This window comes from Oryzias melastigma, linkage group LG16 (genome assembly GCF_002922805.2).
Source record: "Oryzias melastigma strain HK-1 linkage group LG16, ASM292280v2, whole genome shotgun sequence".
NCBI lineage: Eukaryota > Metazoa > Chordata > Actinopteri > Beloniformes > Adrianichthyidae > Oryzias > Oryzias melastigma.
In genome coordinates this window covers 19,126,063-19,148,980 of record NC_050527.1, presented here as the reverse complement: position 1 = coordinate 19,148,980, position 22,918 = coordinate 19,126,063, and the positions used below count along the sequence as shown (strand labels likewise).

The 22,918-nt window shown below is 40.9% G+C and overlaps 1 protein-coding gene across 3 annotated transcripts; it reads left to right on the top strand.

Moving 5' to 3' along the window:
- The first annotated feature begins 225 nt into the window (after positions 1-225).
- On the top strand, positions 226-20,137 carry LOC112151989 (E3 ubiquitin-protein ligase RNF19A). 3 transcript variants are annotated; one of them, XM_024281184.2, is made up of 10 exons: positions 226-469; positions 10,290-11,282; positions 14,518-14,726; positions 14,840-14,981; positions 15,526-15,688; positions 17,292-17,406; positions 17,640-17,801; positions 18,887-19,100; positions 19,178-19,321; positions 19,393-20,137. In XM_024281184.2, exons 2-10 carry the CDS (start codon positions 10,579-10,581, stop codon positions 20,096-20,098), a joined length of 2,559 nt encoding a protein of 852 aa, XP_024136952.1. In that variant the 5' UTR covers positions 226-469; positions 10,290-10,578; the 3' UTR covers positions 20,099-20,137. The 3 variants fall into 3 exon arrangements, with proteins under 3 accessions (XP_024136952.1, XP_024136950.1, XP_024136951.1); XM_024281182.1 differs by having other exon boundaries at positions 227-469; positions 14,837-14,981; XM_024281183.1 differs by having other exon boundaries at positions 227-574; positions 14,837-14,981.
- Positions 20,138-22,918: the final 2,781 nt, after the last annotated feature.

Genomic DNA, 22,918 nt, shown 5'->3' with positions numbered 1-22,918 from the left:
TTTAGTGCATGAGTAGGGCACCATGATTAACTTCAAATATTTCTAAGTCATAATGGAGGTACGTTCTATGTTTTAAAATAGACAAGTTTTCTATTAAATATAAAACAACTATACTAAAAATCCAGCACATATATTATTTTCTTTTTGTACGTTTAATACAGTGTTGACTAAAGTAGAAAAAATCAGAAAAGAGATTTTTGGAGCATAATCTCGCGATACTTTTTGAATTTGCCAAGTAGAACGAGAACAGTAAATAACAGAGCAGGCTCTGTGGAAGCTGGTGTCGTTCGAAACCGAGCGGATAGGTGGGAAAGAGACAGAGAGGGCTAATTAGGTGGCAGGACACTAGAAGAGGTAAACCTCGATTCATGAGTAACACCAGCTGCCGTTGGAATTGACCGTGTGTGAAAGGAGAACATCTTTTTCTGTGACCCCGCCTCTGGCTCCGGAGCCGCGTTAGCAACAGACGGTAGGTTTAGCTAACGGTGCTAACAGCTGCTAATGCTCTCTGTTTGGCAGCTTGTGGCTTCACGGCGCTCTGCGGACCGTTACCTGCACAGTTCTTACCTCTCTGGTAAGGTATTGTAATGTGTTGTTAAGATAGCATGGATACGTTCTAAATCTGACGATTTGAAGTTATTCCGGATAAGATTATCTAAGCTATCACTCTTGTATTAGAAGTTTTAAACAAGGGAGATACTAGCTGGGATTGTTCTGTTTATCCGCTCTTAGGACTGCAGCTAGTTCACGTCTGTTCATTTTTGTGTTTGACCCACAACCGCATAAATAGAAGTTTTTGTGACGGAAGGATGTGTCCCTCAATGGGAATTTGACCCAAAGTTACAGATAGAACAAGTCCTACCTCAGAACCAGCACATACGGTTTTAGATCTGAATAGCTTGAAGACTAAAGGCACATGTGTCAAAGTCGAGGCCCGGGGGCCAGATCTGGCCCTGCGGGTAATTCTATCCGGCCCTCCAGCAGATCATTTTTTTAATTGTTATTAATGGCCCCACGTTATTTTATTCTTATTTCTAACGTGCATGATTTTGACAAAAAAACAAAAAGATTTTTAGGGAGCGTAAAATATTGATCGTTATCTCATGTCTAATTTGATTTATTCTGGAATTAAAATTCCTGACTTTTTATTATTCATAATTACGTTAAAAATACAGTTTAGAGTTTTTAAAAATGTCATTCTGTTAGCTTTTTGGACTATTTTGGCATTTACTAAGATTTTTTAGGATATTTTGGAGTTTAGCTAATATTTCAGCTACATGCTAGCTGTTTGTGCTAATTTATGTTTTTCTTTTTAAGTTTTTTTTTTTTTTTTACATTTCTGGAGTTAGGCTGATATTTACACGCTACCTGTTATGGGTAATTTTGGCCTTTTATTCCAGTTTTTTAGGCTATTTTGAAGTTTATTCATTTTTTTCAGCTACATGCTAGCTGTTTTTTTGTTTGTTTTTAGGCTAATTTGGCATTCAGCTAATATCTTAGCTGGCTATCAGCTTCAGCGTTATTAGCTTTCAATTTCAGCATCTTCAGCTATCAGCACTAGCATCTTCAGCAGCAAAATTCAGCTTACAACATTCACACTAACATTATTGCGGGCGATGCTATATATCTAGTTCATAAGTATGTCAAAGTTTAAAAAAATGTAGTTTTAGAGTGTTCAATACATTTTTCTCCTGTTCGGCCCGTGACCTAAGGTGTGTTTTGGATTTTGGCCCCTTGTGCGATTGAGTTTGACACTCCTGGTTTAAGGTGTAGTTGAAACTTTGTGTAGCTTGTTATTTGACTGTGTGTCTTCAACAACTTCAACACTAAAAATGTCATAGTTTACAGTAAACACACAGACATCCATGTTATTTTAAGAATCATCAAGTGCACATTGTAGTTTCACACATTTTTCCCATGCAGACTGCAGTTCAATTGTTCATATTTTGCAGTTGACATTCAGTTAGCAGTTCTTAGTCGTTTAACTCTAGTCTTTGACATATATTTGTTTATTATGTTGGCCAGCTGAATGATCTTGCCAGCATTTGCAGATGCTATAACCTTATTATAATTTCCGCTGTTCCAAGGAGATCATTTGATTCTGGTTTATGTGAACACAGTTAATCATTAGCTCATGTTGACTTTGAATGGAAAAACGGTTCTAAGCTGAGCATTGCAATCAAAATGACTTTGTGAAATGGATTGCTTACTTATTTATTTGGAACTTTTTTTACATTGCTTCATAGACTAAAAAGAAATTCTGAGCAACCTTGAAATTGCTTTTAAAGTTCCACTCCAGTTAATCTATTGTCAAATCGTTCCCAGTGACACATTTGGCATTTAGCTAATATTTAACAATGTAGTTTGAAGTTAGTTGAAGTTATAAGTTGGTTAAAGTTAGTTGAAGTTAGTTGGAAGTCTTTTAATTGTGATTATGCCGTTTTTTTTTTTTTTTTTTTTGGCAAAATCAAAAATCCTTTCATTTCCCAGGACATAGTTTCTGCAGAGCAGCAGGAGTTTGTTAGAAATTTGCCACCAAATTGTTGGCGGACCGTTGGTGTGTGGAGTAAGTCTGCCCTCATTTCCCATCATCCCTTTGTTTACATGTTCTCCCGCTAGTTTACAGCCACTCACAAGTCTATGCTCTCATTATCTGATTGCTTTAAAAAACATTTCATTCATTCATCCATTCATTCATTCATTCATTCATTCATTCATTCATTCATTCATTCACATTACCGGTGCAACAAAAATGGTGAGAAATATCAGAGCCGTCCAGTCGAACAGTGTTGATTCCAGCTCAGACGAGGAAAACAATTTATGTGCAAGTGGATGCATCAGAATGGAGTGTAGCAGGGAGCTTGTGGCCTCCTGATTGTAGCACTTGGTTCATTAGCTTTCTTCAACAGCAATTTTTTTTCGCCTGCTCCTGCTTCACAATGATTTGAAAAGCAAAATATACAGAAAAGCTTAATTACATGTGCTCTATCATGAGAAAAATGCCACAAAAACATGTTGTTTTCAGAAATTTTAATTGGAGTGGGTCTTTAACTTAGACGTTACAACAGAGTTAATGTGAGATTTATCTCTGATTTTGAACAGGACTTCGCTGTTGGATGTTACTTTTAGGTCCCCCTTGTCTGACAGTCTTGTTTTCTTTATTTGTGTATATTGAGTTGACCAACACTTTTATTACTTTAAGCAAACATCTCACTGTGTGGCCTTAGAGCTATGGTACCTGAAGGTGCTGACAAAACAGCACTGTAATGCTTATCACAAGCTTCTGAATTTTATTGAAAAAAGTTCAACTGAGGGCTGAACTGTGGAATAGTGTTTAGTGTTGTTGCATCACAGCTAGAAGGCCTGGTTCAAATCCCAGCCAGGACTTTTCTGTGTGGACTTTGCATGTTCTCCTAGTCCAGGGGTCTGCAACCCGGGGCTCCATATGGCTTTTTTACCCCTCCACTGTGCCGGTCTGAATAAAAAAAACAAAGTTTTTAATTTTGAATAGTAACTAAAGTAAAAAAAAATAAGTAGTAAAGTGAAAAAAAGTAAACTCAAACTTTATTCTATCCATTCACAAACAGTTTAAGAAGACCACGTATCACTCTGCCCGGTTTCTGACGATGATATTACCCATGATGTTCCAACAATCCATAAAGCAGCTCAAAGTTTAAAAGTTGGGTTACAATTATGATTGCCGTGTACCACAAAATAACTCAATCTGAGGTCAGTAAGAACTACCAAACTTTATATTCAAGGGTTACTAGGCAGATTTTCTATTTTTGAATGAATTGAAGTACTTTAGGTGCCCCCCCTAATGCTTCAAACATACAGTAAAAATTACCTCTGATTTAATTTTGGTTGATTAGAAAAATGCATTTCTGGCAGAGATGTACCATAAATTGAAAAATTAATTATTTTTTACTCATTATTATATTGTTTGCTTCATTGAGATGATCCCATGTGACACAGGAAGTCTTTTATCATTAAAGGTTGGCATAGGAACCTTTGTCAAAGGGTATAAACTGTTTCATATTTTGAAAAAAGTTTTTTTTTATTGAGGTTTTATTTGTGCTAAAAAAAATTATTTATATGTATCAAATAGGAAGAACAGCATAAATACAAATCAGCGTCTTAATTCTCTAAAAGGTGGGCTAAAACTTTGTGGTAGTGGTGGTCAGCGAAAAAAAACAACCCAAATGTCTTTGTAAGTGTTGTAGGTTGCAGACCGCTGTCCTGGTCCATGCATGGAATATCTGTGGGCACTACGGCTTCCTACTACAATCCAAAAATCCGACTCATGGGTTAATTGGCTCCTCTGAATTTCCCTTAGGTGTGCGTGGAACATGTGAGTGGGTGTTCCTGCAACAGACTGCTGACCAGTTCAGGGTGTACTTCACCTTCACCCAACAGTAGCTGGGATAGGCTCCAGCACTGTTTTGTTCATAATAGTTTTAAAAAAATATTATTTTGGAGTTTTTTATTATAAAATATTAAAAAAATGTAAACCAAACTTTTTTGCAAGATCCATTTCCGATTTCACGACATCTTTTTCATCTAGTCTAAAAATGGTCTCTGGTGGCTCCAAAACCGAACAGTGGTGAGGTCAAATGCTGAACTAGAGGCTGTAAAAGACTGAATTTACTGTGTTTGCTGCACTTTATGAGTTCACCATAGTCATCAGTCTTTAAGCTTGTTTGCATAACAACTCAACCTGATGTTTATTCTGAAAAAAGTGCTTTTAGTGTCTCATTCTGGTGGATCTCGTGCTTTTTCTCAGTGATTCTTGATGTTTGTCGACAACAGTACTTCTCAGTTTTTCATAAAAACAACTACAAGCCTGGAAAAAGGCAATCTGGCCAACAAAGATGAAAATGTTCAGCTTTAAATTGAACTATATAAAGTGGGGCACAATCGAACTGGCAATTACTGAATTTGCAAGTTATTGGTCAAATTTTTACAAAATGTTATTCCCAATCTAAGTTCAAATTGGTAGAAAAGAAAACCGATGACTGATGGGGTCTTGTGTGTATCAGGTGTATGTATTAGTGTGTACTGTTTTAAAATTGGTATCTGTAGGAGCCATTTTGAATTCCTAGTTAGATTTAAGCTGCTGTGAGTTTAAGTTGTGCGTGTGGAAATTATATTTTGTATATTCTTGATATTTGAGTGTAAACGTTAATACACAATTTCAAGTACAAATAGTTATGCACAAAATGTGTAATATGAGTTACAAATGAAGTATTACACACACACAAATCCAGTGAGACTATTCTCTCTTGGCTTTCACCGTCTGCTTTTCAGTGAATTTATTTGTCAATTTTTAGTTGCTTTCTGTGTGCGTTGTGGGTTTGTTTCTTTCATTAACAGAAGAGTACCAACAGTTCTGTTCAAATTTGCTCCACAGTGCCCCGCTGCCTTTTTGCAAAGCTTTCTTATTTTTGCTCCAAGAGCATTATTTCAGTCTTGAAATCTGGCCTCCACAGTTTCCATTTTACACCCTCTTCTTGAATGTCGTGCTCTCAGCTGAGCAGAAACGCCAGGGTGCTTACTTCATCGCTGCCCCCACCGTCTTTTGAGGATACTGTGGGAGGAATGAGTCAAAGGTGGGGGGAACAACTGGTGACTGGACTGGTGTTTAGTGCTGGAAACACTTGCAGAATTTTTCCTTGTTAACTTTTTTTGGCTCTCTGTGCACTACACCATGCATCTACTCTTTTTGCTACGTAATTTCCTTTAACGCAGCAGCATTTCATTTCCATAACTTTTTTCCCCTTACAATATGGGTTGTGTTTTGAAAGATGGACTGAAATCATGGTGGGATGGTGGTTAGTACTCTTGTCTTACCGTGTGGATTCTTTGGTTTGTGTGTTGAGGGCCTTTCTGTGTGGAGTTTTCGTTGTGTTCTTGTGCATGGATTTTCTCTGGGCTCCTCAGCTTCTTACCACACTTCAAAAACACGCTTCACTACTTGACTGGTGACTCTAAATCGTCCCTCAAGTCTGTCTTTTTGTGTGGCCCTGTGATGGACTGGTGAACTGTCAGGGGTGAACCGACGGTAGCCGTGTAGGCTCCAGCATCCCTTTGGCTGTGACCCTTACCCCGGGCTCCGTTACGGCTCTGATGTGACCGCCGGAGTCTTTACGTAACTTTAAAAGTGTGAGAGGATCCTCCATTGAATACGATCACGTCCCACCTCTGCGGTCCGGCCTCTCCGCCACTCCAAATCTGTTTCGTTGAGTTCAAATTTTTGCCGGACGCCGAGGCTAAGTCGCAGCACTTTTTGTGAAGTTGGGCTATTAACGACCTAAATCATAATAAATGGCGGGGTATTGCGTGAACCTACGTGAGTTTGGAGTTTTGCAAGGTCAGCAGCAGAGCCTGTGGCTGCAGCCATCCAGTAGCCAATGAAAGTCATCTGCTGTAGCTAGACCGCTCCTGTGTCGCACCTGAGCTGTAACTTTTGCTGGAGGATCCCAGGGTTTTGTGTGTATTGATGAGGATGGACTGAAATCTTACTGGTGATGATGTTTAAATACAACATTTGCAAGTCTGTATTTTGGTTTGCTACCTGCTGATGGAGGCTTTGTTTGGCCTGTCAGTAGGAGACCGTAAGCCTGCTGTGCTGGGGGGCTGTTCTGTGTGATCCTGATGCAGTGGAAGCATCGTGGGTGGATTGACTGTTTCACAGTTCCATGGAAGCCCAGGAATGCTCACAGAGGCAAGATTACAGAGGGACACGTCTGACAGGAATGTAGCAGAGCAATACTGAACGGTGGGCCGCACTTGGATTCACTGTTCACCTTTATGTCAGTCATTAGTTCATTTAACCCTGTCAAAACTCACTCATCCTACTTATACACACTTATACATATACAATATGCATTGTTTATCTTAGGCTCTATTTAAAAATATTATAAATTATGTTGTTTTGTTTATTTGTTTTACTATATACTTTGTGTCAGTTTGTAAGAACTCCCACTGACTCAGAATGTCACTTGTTTGCTTCGTGTTTGTGAAGTTCTTGGTTCTTTGCATTCTTTTAACAATAGCTTCTCCTAAATATGAAAGAGATACACCTGTGTTATTTTCATATGCATGGCTGTAGAACAGAGGTGTCAAACTCAATCACACAAGGGGCCAAAATCACAACACACCTTAGGCTGCGGGCCAAACAGGATAAACATTTATTGAGCACACTAAACTACAATTTTCAAACTTTAAAACCATAACTTTTAACATAATTATGAACTAGATATATAGCATTACCTGTGATAATGCTAGTTTGAATGCTGTTAGCTGAATTTGGCCGCTGAAGATGCTACTGCTGATAGCTAAAAACGCTGAAGCTGATAACTAAAAACAATGAAGCTGAAAGCCAGCTTAAATGTTAGCCAAATGCCAAATTAACTTAAAGAGCATAATTTAGGCAAAACAGCTAGTGTGTAAATATTAGCCTAACTCCAAAATGACCTAAAAAACTTTAAAATGTATCTATCAAACCAGTTTCTTTTGCCTGTACCTGTTTTATTTAACACCAAAAGTAAACCTGCAGATAATTTTAGTCATTAGAAAAGTTTTAGCTTTGATATAGGAGCTAAAATGAGCACAGAAATACTGGACAGTAATGGCTGCTGCAGTACACTGAAAGATTAGACATTTCCCTGAATAGCTTTAAGATTTATTTTCTTGCATGGTGCAGCCTCTTCTGCTTGTTTCTTTGTAGTTATTGGCAGGAAGTTGAACCTCAGATTTACTGAAAACATGCACGTGTCTTTTTGGATTCTTCAGCTCTCTGGGCCAGAGAAGCTGTTAGTAACTTTACAATAGGACTGCCACAAACGATTAATTTGATAGTGAACTAATCGCAGATTATTTTTCTGATTATTTGACTAATCGGGTCATGTGCACACTGGATGTAAAACACACATCTTAACCATCATTTGCTTTAAACTAACTAAAAATAAAGACAATTAGGATAAAAGTTTATTAAACTTTTAATGAATCATGCAGCCTCTCTCCTTCATTAGTTTCTGGTATTGAAACACCCAGATTTGGGAGCTGCTTGCGGGTATCGTCTGCTTCAAAGCACTGAAGTGCCAAACATGATCAAAGAGAAATGAATCATTGCGGTTTGTGCCCGGTCGGGTTAATATGACACCAAGATTGACATTAACGCTCCCGCTTTCTTTGGGGTCTAGATGACTCCAACCACATATTGATGTGATTCCTTCCATGACAAATGTGGACAAAGGTGGACAGGATTTTATGTCTGTCATGGACATTAGTGAAACTCAAAAATCAAGGATAAAAAAAAGTTCAGCGCACTGTCTTGTGGGGTCCAGATGACCCCACTTTTAATGTAAACAAGCTAAGGAGAGCAGAAGGGTTAAAGGAACAGTTATGAAAACAAGAGTCTTTAGCAAGATTTAGGGGATTTTCAACCGCTTTTACTTTTTCCTCTGAGGTTCTCCCTTTTGTAGGTGGCGAGGAGCGCTAACGAACAGTAAAAATACAATCACAATCGAAGAAGAATCTTCTCCCTGGCACTACGTGCATGACCGCGCTGGTCCGGTGTGGATTCCACCTGTGCATGTTCATAGGCCCCCGTAGACAGCGTTCTTGAACGCACCACACGCGACCGGTGTGTGAGCACCTATAGAGGAGAGGAGTGCCTGCGTGTGCTCGTACAGCCGCGTGCAGGGGGGCGGGGGTGGAGTTATAGTAACGAGTTTGAGGTTTGTTTGTTTTATTGTTGCAGCAGAAGTATTTGCATAGAGCTTCAAATTAGAATAATTTGTTATTTTATTGCGTATCAATAATGGGTTTGTTAGTTACATCGTGTCATTTATGTTTTTTTTTAGTACACAGAAATAGAAGCCAAAAGTCCTAAGTAGTAATTATTATCATGTTACATATGGTGAGATTCCCAATTAGCATTCCGGTGGAAAAATTAGCACTTTCATAAAAGTAGGCATCTTACATGTGAAATACACAAGAACTTTAAAATGTCGTCTTTGACTGGTGTTGGAGGTATTTGTGCAGCTATGATGCAATTGTAAACATAGACTGTATTATAATTCCTCCTGTATGTAATTTTCAGGGGGCTCAGGCCTCCTCCCTGTTGATCCCACGGGTGGAGCAGAACACTTTGTCTTTGTGTCAATATTGAGCAAGCCCGTCAACCTTTTGTACTTTTATTAGGCCGATTCTGATTAGGAAAGCAAACTTACATTCTGCCAGCTGTACACTGACTGAGATGAATGTCAGCGACGTTTGGGATCACTGAAACACCTCAGTATTTCCTTTCATTGGGCTCTTCTGCATTCTCCACTTCTTTGTTATAGTTCATTCACAGTGTAAAGATGAAAAGGACAGGCTTGAACAAGATACTTTTTAATAGAGATGATGACCATGAATTTGACCATTTTTGTAAGTGTAGCTAACTTAAAAGAGTAGAAGAAATATACTAACCTGTCTATAATCATAACTTCAAATTATTTAGCTGTTAAACAAACACATTTTTGTTGTATATTGAAACTAGTGCTGCCACAAATGATTATTTTATTATTTGACTAATCACTGATTATTTTTACTGATTACTCGACTAATGAGTTCATGTGCAAAGTGGATGTAACGCACACATCTTAATCATCATTAGCTTTAATGTAACTAAAAATAAAGACGATGAAGATGATAGTTTAATAAACTTTTACTGAATCATGGAGCTTCTGTCCTCCATTAGTTTCTGGGATGATAAAAAGGTGAGATAAGGAATATACTTTCCATCAAACTCGTTTTGACAGGTGCCCGCCCCTCAAGATGACAGAACAACTTAATATCATTCCTATATTTAAAGGGTATAAAGGGTATAAAGGGTCACCAGTCAAAATGAGTGATGGAAAATATATTCCTGATCTCTCTAATGGGGTTAGCATCTGAAAGTCAATAACTATTTTTCTCTAAAGATAAAGTTTTGGTCTCACTGACTCAAATATAAAAAAGTAAATTTTTTGGTGCTGAACGCTCACAACTTTGTTCAACTTTACTACACTCTGACTCCATAGAATATGAAGTAACGACTAATCAACTATTAAATTAGTCTTCCATTATTTTAATAGTCGATTAGTCGTCGATTAGTCAACTAATCGTGGTAGCTGCAGTTGAAATTTACTGGTATTAGTAAATTTTGAGGTCAACCATTTTTCTTATTTGTTTTAGCAGCTTCACGTCAGCAAATGAAAGGATCTTTGTCATGTTGTTTTCTTTTTTCTTTTCCTTCTTAGGTTCTGTTGCAGAAGTTTCACAGCAGGCAACTCCGACTCTTTCGCCAAAATCCGTCTCCTAGATCTGACGACGAGGCTCATCAGGAGGAGCCACCATGTCTTAAACACAGAGGGGCCCTCTGGAGCCCTGTCTCCCCTTCCTGGCCCCTCCTCCCCAGCCCCGTCCCCCATTCATCACCTCACCCCGTCTCCCAGCCCCGTCCAACAACCACACGTCTCAGCACATGCCAGCGACAGGTTACCGAGCGCTGGCTCCCCTCTGGCACGTCCCTCTCCTCCCCCCAAAGAGATGAGCTTGCAGAAGCCCCAGCAGCTGGGCTGTGGGAGCAGTGGTGTGATGGGTTCTGACCGGGACATGCAGTCCTCTGGTTCCTCCATCTCCCTGCCCTCTGTGAAGAAGGCTCCCAAGAAGAGGCGCATCTCTCTGGCTTCTTTCTTCAGAAGAAGACGACACGAGTCAAAAAACCAAAGATCCAGAGAGCCCCAGCTTCCTGGGAGTGGAGGGCTAACGGGCGTGGATGGCATCGCAAGTATCGAGAGCATCCATTCTGAGATGTGCAACGACAAGAGCCCTGCTGCCATCTCAGGGACTGGAACCGAAGGTGCCTGTGCTACCGCTGCTTCTACCTCATCTGCCTCAGAGCCTTCCTCCTCTACCTCTGCCTCCTCCTGCTCTAAAGTTGCTATTGGGGTTGGGGCAGAACTGATGGAGTGCCCCCTGTGCCTTCTGCGCCACTCCAGGGAGAGTTTTCCTGACATCATGACCTGTTATCACCGCTCCTGCATTGATTGCCTACGCCAGTATCTACGGATTGAGATCTTGGAATCCCGTGTCAACATAAGCTGTCCTGAGTGCTCTGAGCGATTCAACCCACATGATATTTGTATGATCCTGGGCGATCGACTGCTTATGGAGAAATATGAGGAATTCATGTTGAGGAGGTGGCTGGTTGCTGACCCGGACTGCCGCTGGTGCCCCGCTCCAGACTGTGGGTAAGCAGCAGGAGACACAAACACCAAACATGTCATCTAGCAAAGCATCAAGGTCTCAGAAGTATATGTTTTTGGATTGCAATATCTGTTAATATTTAAAACAAAGACAATAATAGAACCGTGAGGGAAGTCTTTCCTGCTGCCAGGCTTAAGTTAATAAAACCTTAGCTAAATATATTAAGAAATGGACCTGCACTTGGCTGAAAGACTGGAAAGCCCCTCCTGATCATCTGGGACGACGCGGGTTTGATGGTTATAAAACTAATCAATGCTTTGAATGCTTTGAAAAATGTAAATCTCACAACACGAGAAGAGTTAGCTACTTGTGCCGAAGGTTCATAAGCAGTCCCTCTGAAGTATGAAAGTACTTCCAGTATGAAAGCCCCACACTCTCATACTTCTGGGCTTTGCATTGTTAATCTCAGCTGTTCTTGGAAACCAGATCGATGAGGTGAACGCGAAACGAAGTCAGGATGAAAACAAGGCCCTGCTTTTTATTGTAGATGGAGATTAGCCATCTTTAAGTTGAAGGTTTCTTTTGGCTAACAGTTCTGGTTCTAAAACATTCTTGTTGCAACGCTAACCTTGAATGGAAATTAATATTTCTCTGCTAAACCCAAAGGTGCTCTGTGTTCATGTCTAACTGACAACTTCCTTTGTCACAGCTGATAAACAAATATGTAAACTAGGGCTGAGCGATGCATTGATATTATCGATTAATTTGAATTTTTTGTTGTTCCATGATTAACATTTGGGAAAATCAAGACACCCCCCCCCCAACTCTCTTAAGAAGACAAAGACGTGTTCATGCTGTTTATGAATTGATTTTATACAATTTCATTTCCTTTAAAACCAATCTAGAAGCATTTGTCCATCTGGTTCAGAGTACAGGTGACTGACTGACAGCTCTCCTCTTGGAGGTACAGGGGGGGCGTTTTAGCTGTCCTAAAGAGAAGAAACAACTCATTTGTGATAGAAAATAAAACTGTTTTTATTAAAAAATTCTGTCGTTTGTAACTTTTGTTAAAGACAGTAAAAGAAGGGAGAAAAATCTATTAAAATCGAATTAGGAATGAAAAAATGAGATATTTTATTCTTTGGCCATATCGCCCAGACAGTTCTGACATGTGTAGAGATTATTTTACCGGTTGAAACGTCTTAATTGAACTGTTGTATAACACAGCAAAAGCATCCTAGTGTAATTCCCCGTGTTTCGTTTGTATTTTGAATACACCATGTGAAACCCATTCTCCTGTCAAAGTTACCAAAGAGGCTTGGAAAGTCTGTGATCAAGGAAAGAAAGAAGGAGCTAGCATTCTCACTGTTTTTGAATAATTTAAAGAATAAGGTGTTAAGTATCAGATTTCTTTGTTTTAGAAGATATAAAAAGGAAATGCGGTAGCAGATTTTTAGTTGTCTGCCCAGTTCTTAAAGCTGTATGGATCCTGACACTGGTTTAGCTGCATGTTACTCTGGCGTTGAATGCAGTGGTAAAACATTCCTGCATCATACTCTAGCACTGCAGGTGTACTTTAGTACTCCGGTGTCCAGTTCCCTTCCTTTGTTCTTTCCCTGGTTTGTTAGCTGTCACTTTACCAGAGGTCAAATATTTGACTGATCAGAGCAGTGTCTGTGGTTTGGAGACACTAAAGTTTTTCTACTGTAACAATCAGTTGTTTTATCCTGAAACTGTCCTCCAACTATATTTTTTCTGTTGTGAAGTTGTTCGCAGATGTTTTTTAATTATGATTATGCAGTTTTAAAAATCAAAATGCATGTGTCGCTTTTAAGAAATTCTTAGAAATTCTTCTGCGCTTAGGGCGGAGAGTTGGCGCCGGGCAACCCCGCCCCCTTCCTGTCACCGTCACTGAGAGCTCTGTTTGGGCCCTCCTGTGCAAGCTTAAAACCTCAAGCTAATGTTAGCGGTGCAAAAAAAAAACTGTCGGTTAGACTTTTTTTTTCTCAAATGGTCCGTTTTTATTGGCTCCTGAACCGTCACCGGTTAAATAAAAAAAAAAACCTCCAAAGCTTTTTGTTTTTGATTGTCTTTTAAGTTCCTGTTAAAGTAGGTGCTACAATTTTTCCCTTCACAGTCTGGTCACCAAACCACCAGTTTCATGTCCGCCTCACTGCGTCCAACGCAAACTCCAAGTAAAATAGTGAAAGGTTCATTTTTCAGCGGTATCCCAAAAAAGGCAGAGGAGTTACAGTCATCCTCAGTAACTCATGCATAGATGGGCTTGTCCTCTCATGAACTCACTTAAGCTCAAATTCAAACAAGTGCCCCCGCGTCATTGAGTAAGGGTAGTGAGTCACCTGACCATGCACTGATTCAACAGTCACACCTGTTAATCCATTCATGAACAATATGAGCCATATTTCAAAAATCACACGACTCGTGTGTAAATTCAGCTTTTCACATCATGGAGAAAAGGAACTAAAATATCCCCAGGATCATTTCATAATGCCAAAGACTTAAGCATACCCATGGACCACTGCTGCACTGTAGATGAAATCCTTTCTGTTTAATCCTAATCCAGGGAGTAAATGGGCCTATGTGAAATATGAAGGTTCTCAGTGAAACCCGTATTTAATCCTTTTACGTGTTTCATGAAAGACTATCATGTTTTGCTTTGTCTTCCTGCAATAATTTAAGGTTTCATAGCCTTTAAAGAGAAACTGTTGGACATTTTGGTAGTTTATTCTGCAGAAACATTGACGGTCGGCTGTTGTTTTCCTGAAGGTCTTGTTTGTTAAACTTCAGCAGGAAGGTGGTGGATGTATTTCCTGATGATGTTTTCTCCAATCAAAAGTTACTGATGTGTGCAGGCTCCGTTCAAGTTTGGTCTTGGATTGTGTGTTCTGCTCTGTTAAAAATTGTATTCTTTAATATGAAATAACTGTTTGATAATTCAAATGGTAAGGGAAAGCATTTAAATGAAAAGCACAGAAGTATGTCCACAAGAATTCATCTCTTTGAGCTACTTTTACATGATTGTAAAGTAATCCAAAATGACAAATCATTAACTCACAACAAATTGAAACAAATGTATGAGATCTAGTGGACAATGGGAGATTGTTTTTTCTGGACTGACTGTTCTGCGCTGAGAGCTTTATCTTCCATTGCTCATTATTTGACATGACTGTAAAGTGCTGGGATGAAGGTAGAAAAGGGCTTTATGAGGATCTGTCACTTCCCATTAATAGTCTTTTGTTTATAATCTGCTTTTTCCAGATATGCTGTGATAGCCTTTGGGTGTGCCAGCTGTCCGAAGATCAAATGTGGCAGAGAGGGCTGCGGTACCGAGTTCTGCTACCACTGCAAGCAGCTGTGGCATCCCAACCAGACCTGTGATGCAGCGCGGCAGCAGCGGGCCCAGAGCCTGCGCCTGAGAGCCGTGCGCTCGTCCTCCCTCAGCTACAGCCAGGAGAGCGGCGCTGCTGGTAGGTTGATTTGATGAGGACCAGTGCACACAAGCTCATTCCTCACATACTGGTGACAGAACATCCCAGCTGCTGGTCTCTCATTTACTCTTTATAATGGCTTCTCTCAGTAGACGACATCAAGCCGTGTCCACGCTGTGCAGCTTACATCATCAAGATGAATGACGGCAGCTGTAACCACATGACCTGTGCCGTCTGCGGCTGTGAGTTCTGCTGGCTCTGCATGAAGGAGATCTCAGACTTGCACTACTTGAGGTCAGTATCTGCGTGTTTTTTCTAGGTTTTAGTTTTGACACTTGTGTTTTTAAAGTCCCACTCCAATCATTATTTGATCTTTTGTCAAATTGTCTCCAGTGGACTTTTAATTATGATTTAGCTGTTTTTGGACATATTCTAAAGACCTGTGTCGCTTTCTAGGACATAGTTTCTGCAGAGAAGCATGAGCTCAGTAGAAATTGGCCCTTAAGTTGTGGGCGGGATCGTTGAGGCAGAGGGCTCCGCCCCTTTTCCTCCCTGTTGCTGAGAGCTTGTAGCTCAGCCAGCGTATTTTCTGGGTCACAAATAAAATCTTTTTCAAGCTACTTTTTTTCCTCTGCACCTGACTCACAACAATTTGAATAAAGAAATACTCTGAAACATGAGTTTAAACTTAATTTTCTCTATACATGTTCTCCATTATCAGAAAAAGAAGATGTTAAAAACATCTTTTTGATCACAGTGGTTCTTATTGTAGTAATATTTGAAAACAATAGTGAAGACCAAAGACTGGAGTTAATTTCTTTTGTCTCTGCTCTCTTAGTCCATCAGGCTGTACTTTCTGGGGTAAGAAGCCGTGGAGCAGGAAAAAGAAGATCCTCTGGCAGCTGGGAACGCTGGTTGGAGCTCCTGTCGGCATCGCACTGATTGCTGGCATTGCCATCCCCGCCATGATAATTGGGATCCCCGTATACGTGGGACGAAAGGTGGGCTCCCAAACTCTTCAAAATACAGGCATTGAATATGTTTACATTGTGATTGAATATTTTATTATAGTTCATACAGAACAGTTATACAGTGTTTGAGATGCTAATTCACTCAGTGTTTCTTTGACTCTAAAGCATTTTAGCTCCAGGACCTTAAAAGAAACCTTTTCCATACACACATTGTGGTATAAATGGGTCATTCTCCCTAAAGAGATGCATTTGCTCCTCAAAATTCTTCAAAATTGAACTTGATTTTTCACAGCATTTTAATATAGAATTTAGTAATAAACACATTTACTTATTCAAAATGAGTAGGGGTGACTTTATTTAATTTTCTACAACTTTCAAAAGTTTATTATCATTGTTATTTTTTCTCTGCTGTTACCAGAACTCAAGTGCCATTTGTAAACTATATATACAAAAAAACAAAAAAACCCACAATTTTTATCTGTAAAGAAACAATGATTGTTTGTATTAGGAAAATTGTAATATTTTTGAAAAAAATATGACTTTATTTTGTTCAATGTTGTACTTTTTAAAGAATATAATCAAACATTTTCTATTATTAGACATTAGATAAAGCTATTTCAATCCAAAAGTTTAAAATGCATTTCACTGAGTAATCAGACAACTGATATGAATGTGAAAATACACTTCATTTTCTTTATTTTTCAAAAAGCAGTCAAACACTCTGAGCAAACATTAAGTAACAACAATGAGAATTGGTGATGGCAGCACCCAATCATTCCTGTAATTGTGATTAACAAAAATGATCTCAGATAACATCAAAGTTAGTAACAAAACAAGCCATTCAGTCATTGTATCATATTATTTTAATGATTATTTAAAGGTATCTGAGGGCAGTAATCCACTCATGGCATTAACAGCAATGAGATTTTAGCATTAAATTAGCAGCTATGCTAAATTGAGCCACTTTGCATTTATGCTAGTAGCATGAGCTCATGGAGCCCTTCGAGAGATTTAAAGGGATATTTACATTTTAAAATCAAGACATCTTTTCTTGAACAGAACTGAGATTTTAGATTGACCATCTCTGACTTTGTAATATGTCTTTAAATAAAAATAAAAATGAAGGACATAAGTTACCTTTGATCTTCCCATGACCAGCAGAAAATGTCACTAATAAAATGCACCAAAGAGTGGGAAATGTGTTGGGTAACAGCAATGAGTCCAAACCTGAGGAAAGCACTAAAATGGGAATTGTAACCAAAATATAATGATATTTTTATCAAATTTGAGTGTAGATGAAAGTGTAAATGTAATATAGAGTAAGAGTTGGTTGCAAATAAAATCTGATTTTGGAAAAGTTTTGTCGATGATACATTGTGAGGACAACCAAGAAAAGCTACGCATCAGCTTTTTAGATCCCTTAAAAAAATATTTAAAATATGTCAGTAAAACGTTCACAATCATTCATGTGCACAATGCTTTGAATTCCATAGATATATTATTTTTTTATGTTATTAATTGTATTTATACATTAATAATACAAAAATGTGCCGGGTAGTCAGTAGTTATTTAGCATTAAGTAGTAGAATATTGTGGAAACATTGTGTGAATCCCATTCTCTGTCTTCCATCAGATACATAACCGCTATGAAGGAAAAGATATGTCCAACCACAAGAGGAACCTGGTGATCACCGGTGGAGTGACTCTGTCCGTCATCGTGTCTCCGGTGGTGGCTGCCGTCACCGTTGGTCAGTCTCGTTTCCTCCTTCTCTTCATCTGACACAAAGATCTCTGGTGTTCTGGGACTTATCAACCGTCACATGTCTCCTCGGTTTGAAAATGAATTTCAGCAGCAAATCAATCTAAATCAAAGTGGATGAGCGGAGAATGACCTGTTCCTGTCCACGTTCTGTTTGTGTTCCTCCGTAATGCTGACTAGCTGCTGATCCAGCTGTATGTTTCCCTCCTCTGACACCCCCAGGGATTGGAGTTCCCATCATGCTGGCCTACGTATATGGCGTGGTGCCGTTCTCTCTGTGCCGCAGTGGAGGCTGTGGCGTGTCAGCTGGCAGCGGCAAAGGAGTGCGCATCGAGTTTGACGATGAAAACGACATGAACGCGGGCAGCGCTGCAACTGCCACAGGTGGGTTTCCCTGCTGAACAGTCAGAGAGACGGTGTTGCTCTGCTGCTGCTAAAACGTTGGTACTCTTCCACAGAAACGCTTTTCTTTGGTTTGAGTCTCTTTATAAAGTATGCAAAATGAATACAAGTTATGAATATTTTTAATCACTAGCCACGTATACCACGCCCAATGCAATTGCTGTCAAATTCATGTCCTGTATGGTGTCTTTGTTTTAACATGCATTAAAGTTGCTTCTTGACGGTTACCCAAAACCTGAAGCTTCTGCGGCTTGTGGGAGGAGCTTCCATCAATAACATTTCTGGAACTCATTATGGAGGACGCTGAGAAATGCAGTTTATTCATTTGAAGAGCTGAATAAAAGCATCGGTGTATGTCTCCATGTCTGGGTTCAGATCTCCCAGTGAGGAGCAGCTGCTCCTTTACAGGGACGTGCAGGCAGGGGAAAGGCAGTACGGGAAGCTAAAAGGATCAAAAATGGCTTAAAAATGGAAGCGCCTCACCTGCACATGTACTACGGATAATGATCATTATTTGAAATATTTAAACGTACCCACAGTAAGTTTAATACTACAATTAATACCAACAGATAATGAAAGTTTTATAACTTTTTCATTTAAGATTTAATTTGGACATTGAGGGGTTAAAAATAGCAGATTCAGCATTTTTTTCTCTGTTTTTGTAGATTTGGTCTCCAGATGTGTAAATGTCTTCAGAAACTACATGTTTGACATTTTTGTTTCTGTTCAAAGATGTGTGAGTGTATATTTATGCTTTGAAGTACTTATATATGTTTTTAAAAAGTTTTCAAAAAAGTAATTTTAGGCTTTTATCTTCTTCTTTCTTTTTTTTTTATTTCATTTTTTACTGATCTGCAAAATGATCTGAACCGTGGCCCTAAAACTGCGGCACAATCCGACCCGTGAGTTTTGTGATGCGTTACAGCCCTAATTTTGAATTCTGTTCAAGTTAGGGGTTCACTGTGAGGACATTTGATTTAAGGAAAAAGTTCACTGACTGCTTTGTGCGTCAGATTTGACCCTTGCACTCCAGCGCTGTGGAAACCCTCGAATGTTTTCTGTTGCAGATGTGACATTGGTGGCTGACACCAGAAACAACCCCAGCATAGGCGAGGGCAGTGTGGGGGGGATGACGGGCAGCCTCAGCGCCAGCGGGAGCCACATGGACCATCTGGGATCAAACCGGGACAACCTGAGCGACACCGCCTCCACCATGGCTCTGGCTGGAGCCAGCATCACCGGCAGCCTGTCTGGTAGTGCGATGGTCAATTACCTGAACAGGTGAGTGAGTCCTGAAGTACTGCTGGACCGTGGCCTGGCCTGTAACCTGGCCTCTGACCCCCCTGGCATGTTTTCAGGCTGGAGGTGCAGGCGGACGTGCAGAAGGAGCGCTGTAGTCTCAGTGGGGAGTCGGGCACCGTCAGCCTGGGAACGGTCAGCGACAGCGCCAGCACCAAAGCCATGGCCGGGTCCATTCTCAACTCCTACATCCCTCTGGACAGGTGAGATTCCCTCAGAGCCAAACTCCCGTTCAGCAGAACGTTTGTCTGTAAGATCGGACTCCCCTTTGCAGAGATGGAGCCAGCATGGAGGTCCAGGTGGACGTCGAATCCAAGCCCGGGAAACAGCGGCATCACAGCGGCGGCAGCAGCTTTGATGAGAGCAGCCACGCTGGGCGCTGCGGCTGGACGCGTCCCGCCACCTCCTCAGAAGGCAAAGGAACCTCCTCCAAGTGGGCCAAAGATGCCTCCTGTTCCTGCTCCTCCAACAAGAAGACGAAAGGAAAGCTACGCAAGAAAGGAGGCACCAAGATCAACGAGAGCCGGGAGGACATGGATGCTCAGCTCCTGGAGCAGCGCAGCACCAACTCCTCAGAGTTCGACTCCCCCTCCCTGAGTGGAAGCCTCCCCTCTGTGGCCGACTCTCACTCCAGCCACTTCTCTGAGTTCAGCTCCTCAGACCTGGAAAGTGTGAAGACGTCCTGCAGCCACGGCTCCAGCGGCGGAGACTTCCACATGCGCTTCGCCGCCGTCAGCCCCCTGCCCGAGGTGGAGAACGACCGGCTGGAGAGCTGCCCCGCCCCCTCCACCGCCCCCACCCTCGGTAACGGTGCAGAGCTGCCCCCTCTCTGCTTCATCACAGAGGAGAATGTCAGCCTGGTGTGCCCTGCTGAGCTGGACTCTCACAGCGACACCGGAGAGCTGCTAACAGAACCAAACAACAACCACCACAAAGCAGCGCCGCCGCTCCAGAGCTGCTGCATACAGACGGACATTTAGAGCACTAAACGAAATAAACCGCTTTCATCCTCTCTACCAGCAGTGTTTCTGCTTTTCCTGTCTGACACCCACTGGCCTCTTTCAACCAGAACCCCCAGATTTGGTTGTTGTAGATCAAAAACAAACCACTGTGCCAGGTTGAAAGTATTAGGTGTTTGCTTTGAAGCAGAAATGCAATATTTACAGTCAAACTCACACAGGGACCAGCAGTACGTCTCATTTCCATCACTTCCTTTAGATGAAAGTCTCTGTTCTACTCTGTATTTACATTTTCCTGGATATTAATAACTAGCCCTGATGTATAAGTCTGGGGGAGAATAACTTTTATCACTAAGATAATGAGAGGCTGTCTTGAGTTGTGGTTTTTGAGCGGTTTCTGTGTTTAGGGTGGGGAGGACAGCCGTCGTTTTCACGCAGGCAGGTCTCTGGAAGGCCGAAGTTGTTGATAATGCTTTAAGTCATTATGATATTAACCAGTGGGTTGGTCAATTCTGTGAAATTGTACAAAGAAAATGGTTTGTCCTGTTAAAAAGTGACTTTTGAAGGAGGGTTTTCCTCGCCGAGTCAGAGGGAGATTTTTGTGAACTCATGGTGCCTTCAAGAAGCCGTTTAGTTTCTCTTCTCCACCGTGTCTTCTAGTTTCCAATCAGCAAGATGGAAAACTTGCAGGTAGCAGAGAGTTTGTGCTGGTAGATACTCCTTCATATGCAGTGGATGCTGTGGAAGGGAAAACTGCTACCAAAGAGGGCGCTCTAAACAGTACTGTGCCTCCTCTGACATCACAGGGATGAATGAAGGCTCACGGCGTCTGCACTGTTACTGCTCCACACATTTGTTCTGAGATGCACAACGTGTGTGTGTTGGGCTGATTTGTTTTGCTAACGGTGCTGTTGAGCAGACTTGAAATCAGGTTGACCCTCTTCCAGTGTTCCTTCCTGCTCTGAAGTCCAGACTTTCTCAGGTCGATCTGCACCAGCAGTGGTTCTGACACGCTGGAGGAAGACGTGGTTCTGTGGAGAAGGCAAACCGTTGATCTGTTCTTCCTCCTCTTCACCAAAACTCCACTTTCTTTGTTCTGATTTCAACACTATTGCCAGATAGAACTTGTATTCTGTGCAAAATAACAAGACATTTGTTTGGCAATTGCTTTACTATATGCGTGTTATGCATATCAGAAATAAAAATATATACAAAATCTCCTTTTTTTTCCCACTATACTTCTCTAGGTTTTTAATCCACAACGATGTTTACTGTTGATCAGGACTGACAAGCCTTTCCTGCAGAGCCTCCATCCTCCTGGAGAACCTCCGGTCCTCCTGCCGAGCCTCCTTCTTCCTGGAGAACCTCTGTCCTGCAGAGCCTCCGTCCTCCTGGAGAACCTCGGTCCTCCTTATTTTCTTCAGTTTGGAGTCGGGAGGTTCCAGTCTGACTCCGCAGCATTAATGGAAGCAGACGCGTCTCTGGCTCTACCATACTTTTACCTCAGCTGGTGACACATTTATCATTTTTATGTTACGACACATTGTCTTCTATCAATGCCATGTTGATGAACTGCTAACCCTTTAGCACCAGAGCTCCAGTGTTTATAACCAGCTCATACCGCTTTTCTCCTTCAGAATCTACTGGAATGATCGTTTTAACAGTTGAAAAGTTCCAGTATCTTCAAGATTTTGTACTTAAGCGTCAATGACAACGCCTCAGGTGTTGGAGGGTCAAAGCAGTTCAGAGCAGCAGCTAAAAGATTCTTTCAGGTCTGATCAAATTTTGTCCCTTTCCTTTAATGTTTATGGAGCTGTACTTGATATTTCAAATGCATGAAGCATAGACTGTATATAAAATAACTGGACGAAGCAAGCCCCCCTACTTCCGTGTTCCATATAGGAAGTACCACTGGGTTGCAAAAAGGCCAAAGTCCCATTGACTTACATTGGGAAACAGACAGTTATTTCTCAGTCATTTTATATGTCAGAATAATCATTCTTCCTCTGCTGCTTTCTGCTTAACTTCTTTTTTCTAATCCTAATTTTTTTAAAAGATTTTTTTCCATTATCACAAGTTATTAGAGTTATAAACTGACCAATCAGATGGCTCAATAAGCGTTTGTGGGTCTGACGTCGACCGTCTGGGGGGTTTGAGTGACAGATGACGGGTAGCCAATGGGAGCAGACTTCATCAATGGGTCCGTGAAGACCTTTTAACACCTACTTTACAATTCAACAATGTACCAGTCATTGTCCTACTGTTGTTTTCCTCAATGGAATGTACCGATGCAGCAGTTTAAAACAACAAGAGGAGCATGCTGTCGACATTTTTAGATGAGGATTTACTCTGTAGAAATAGATTTCACTCTGAGGTTATGTGCTTTGGACTTTTTGGTTTGTTTAACGTTCGTTTTTGTTTTTTTCACTGTTTTGATTGTAGCTTTTAAATTATAATTTGCGTATCATGCGGAATGGTACAGCTCCTCCATAAAATCACCAACCAAAGTTTCATCTTCTTCACTTTTCCAGCTTCAGCCTGAATTAGACGCAGCCGTCTGAGGAGCTCGAGACAAACTTGAAAGGACCTGGACGTATTTTCAAACAGAAAGAAGACCCAGCTGTTCACTTGTTAGGATGGTTATTTATTTTAAATACCGCTGAACGCGCTTCTCACCCGCATCTGATCAGACTGTAACGTGGCAGTTCATGTGAAGAGACGCGCGTGAGGGGGAGACACGCAGTTTGGGCGCAGCGTCACCCAAATTCTCCTTTTATCTCGACAAAAAGGAATAAATGTAAGTAAATCCCAAAGGACCGCTGACAGAATCAAATGTTGGAA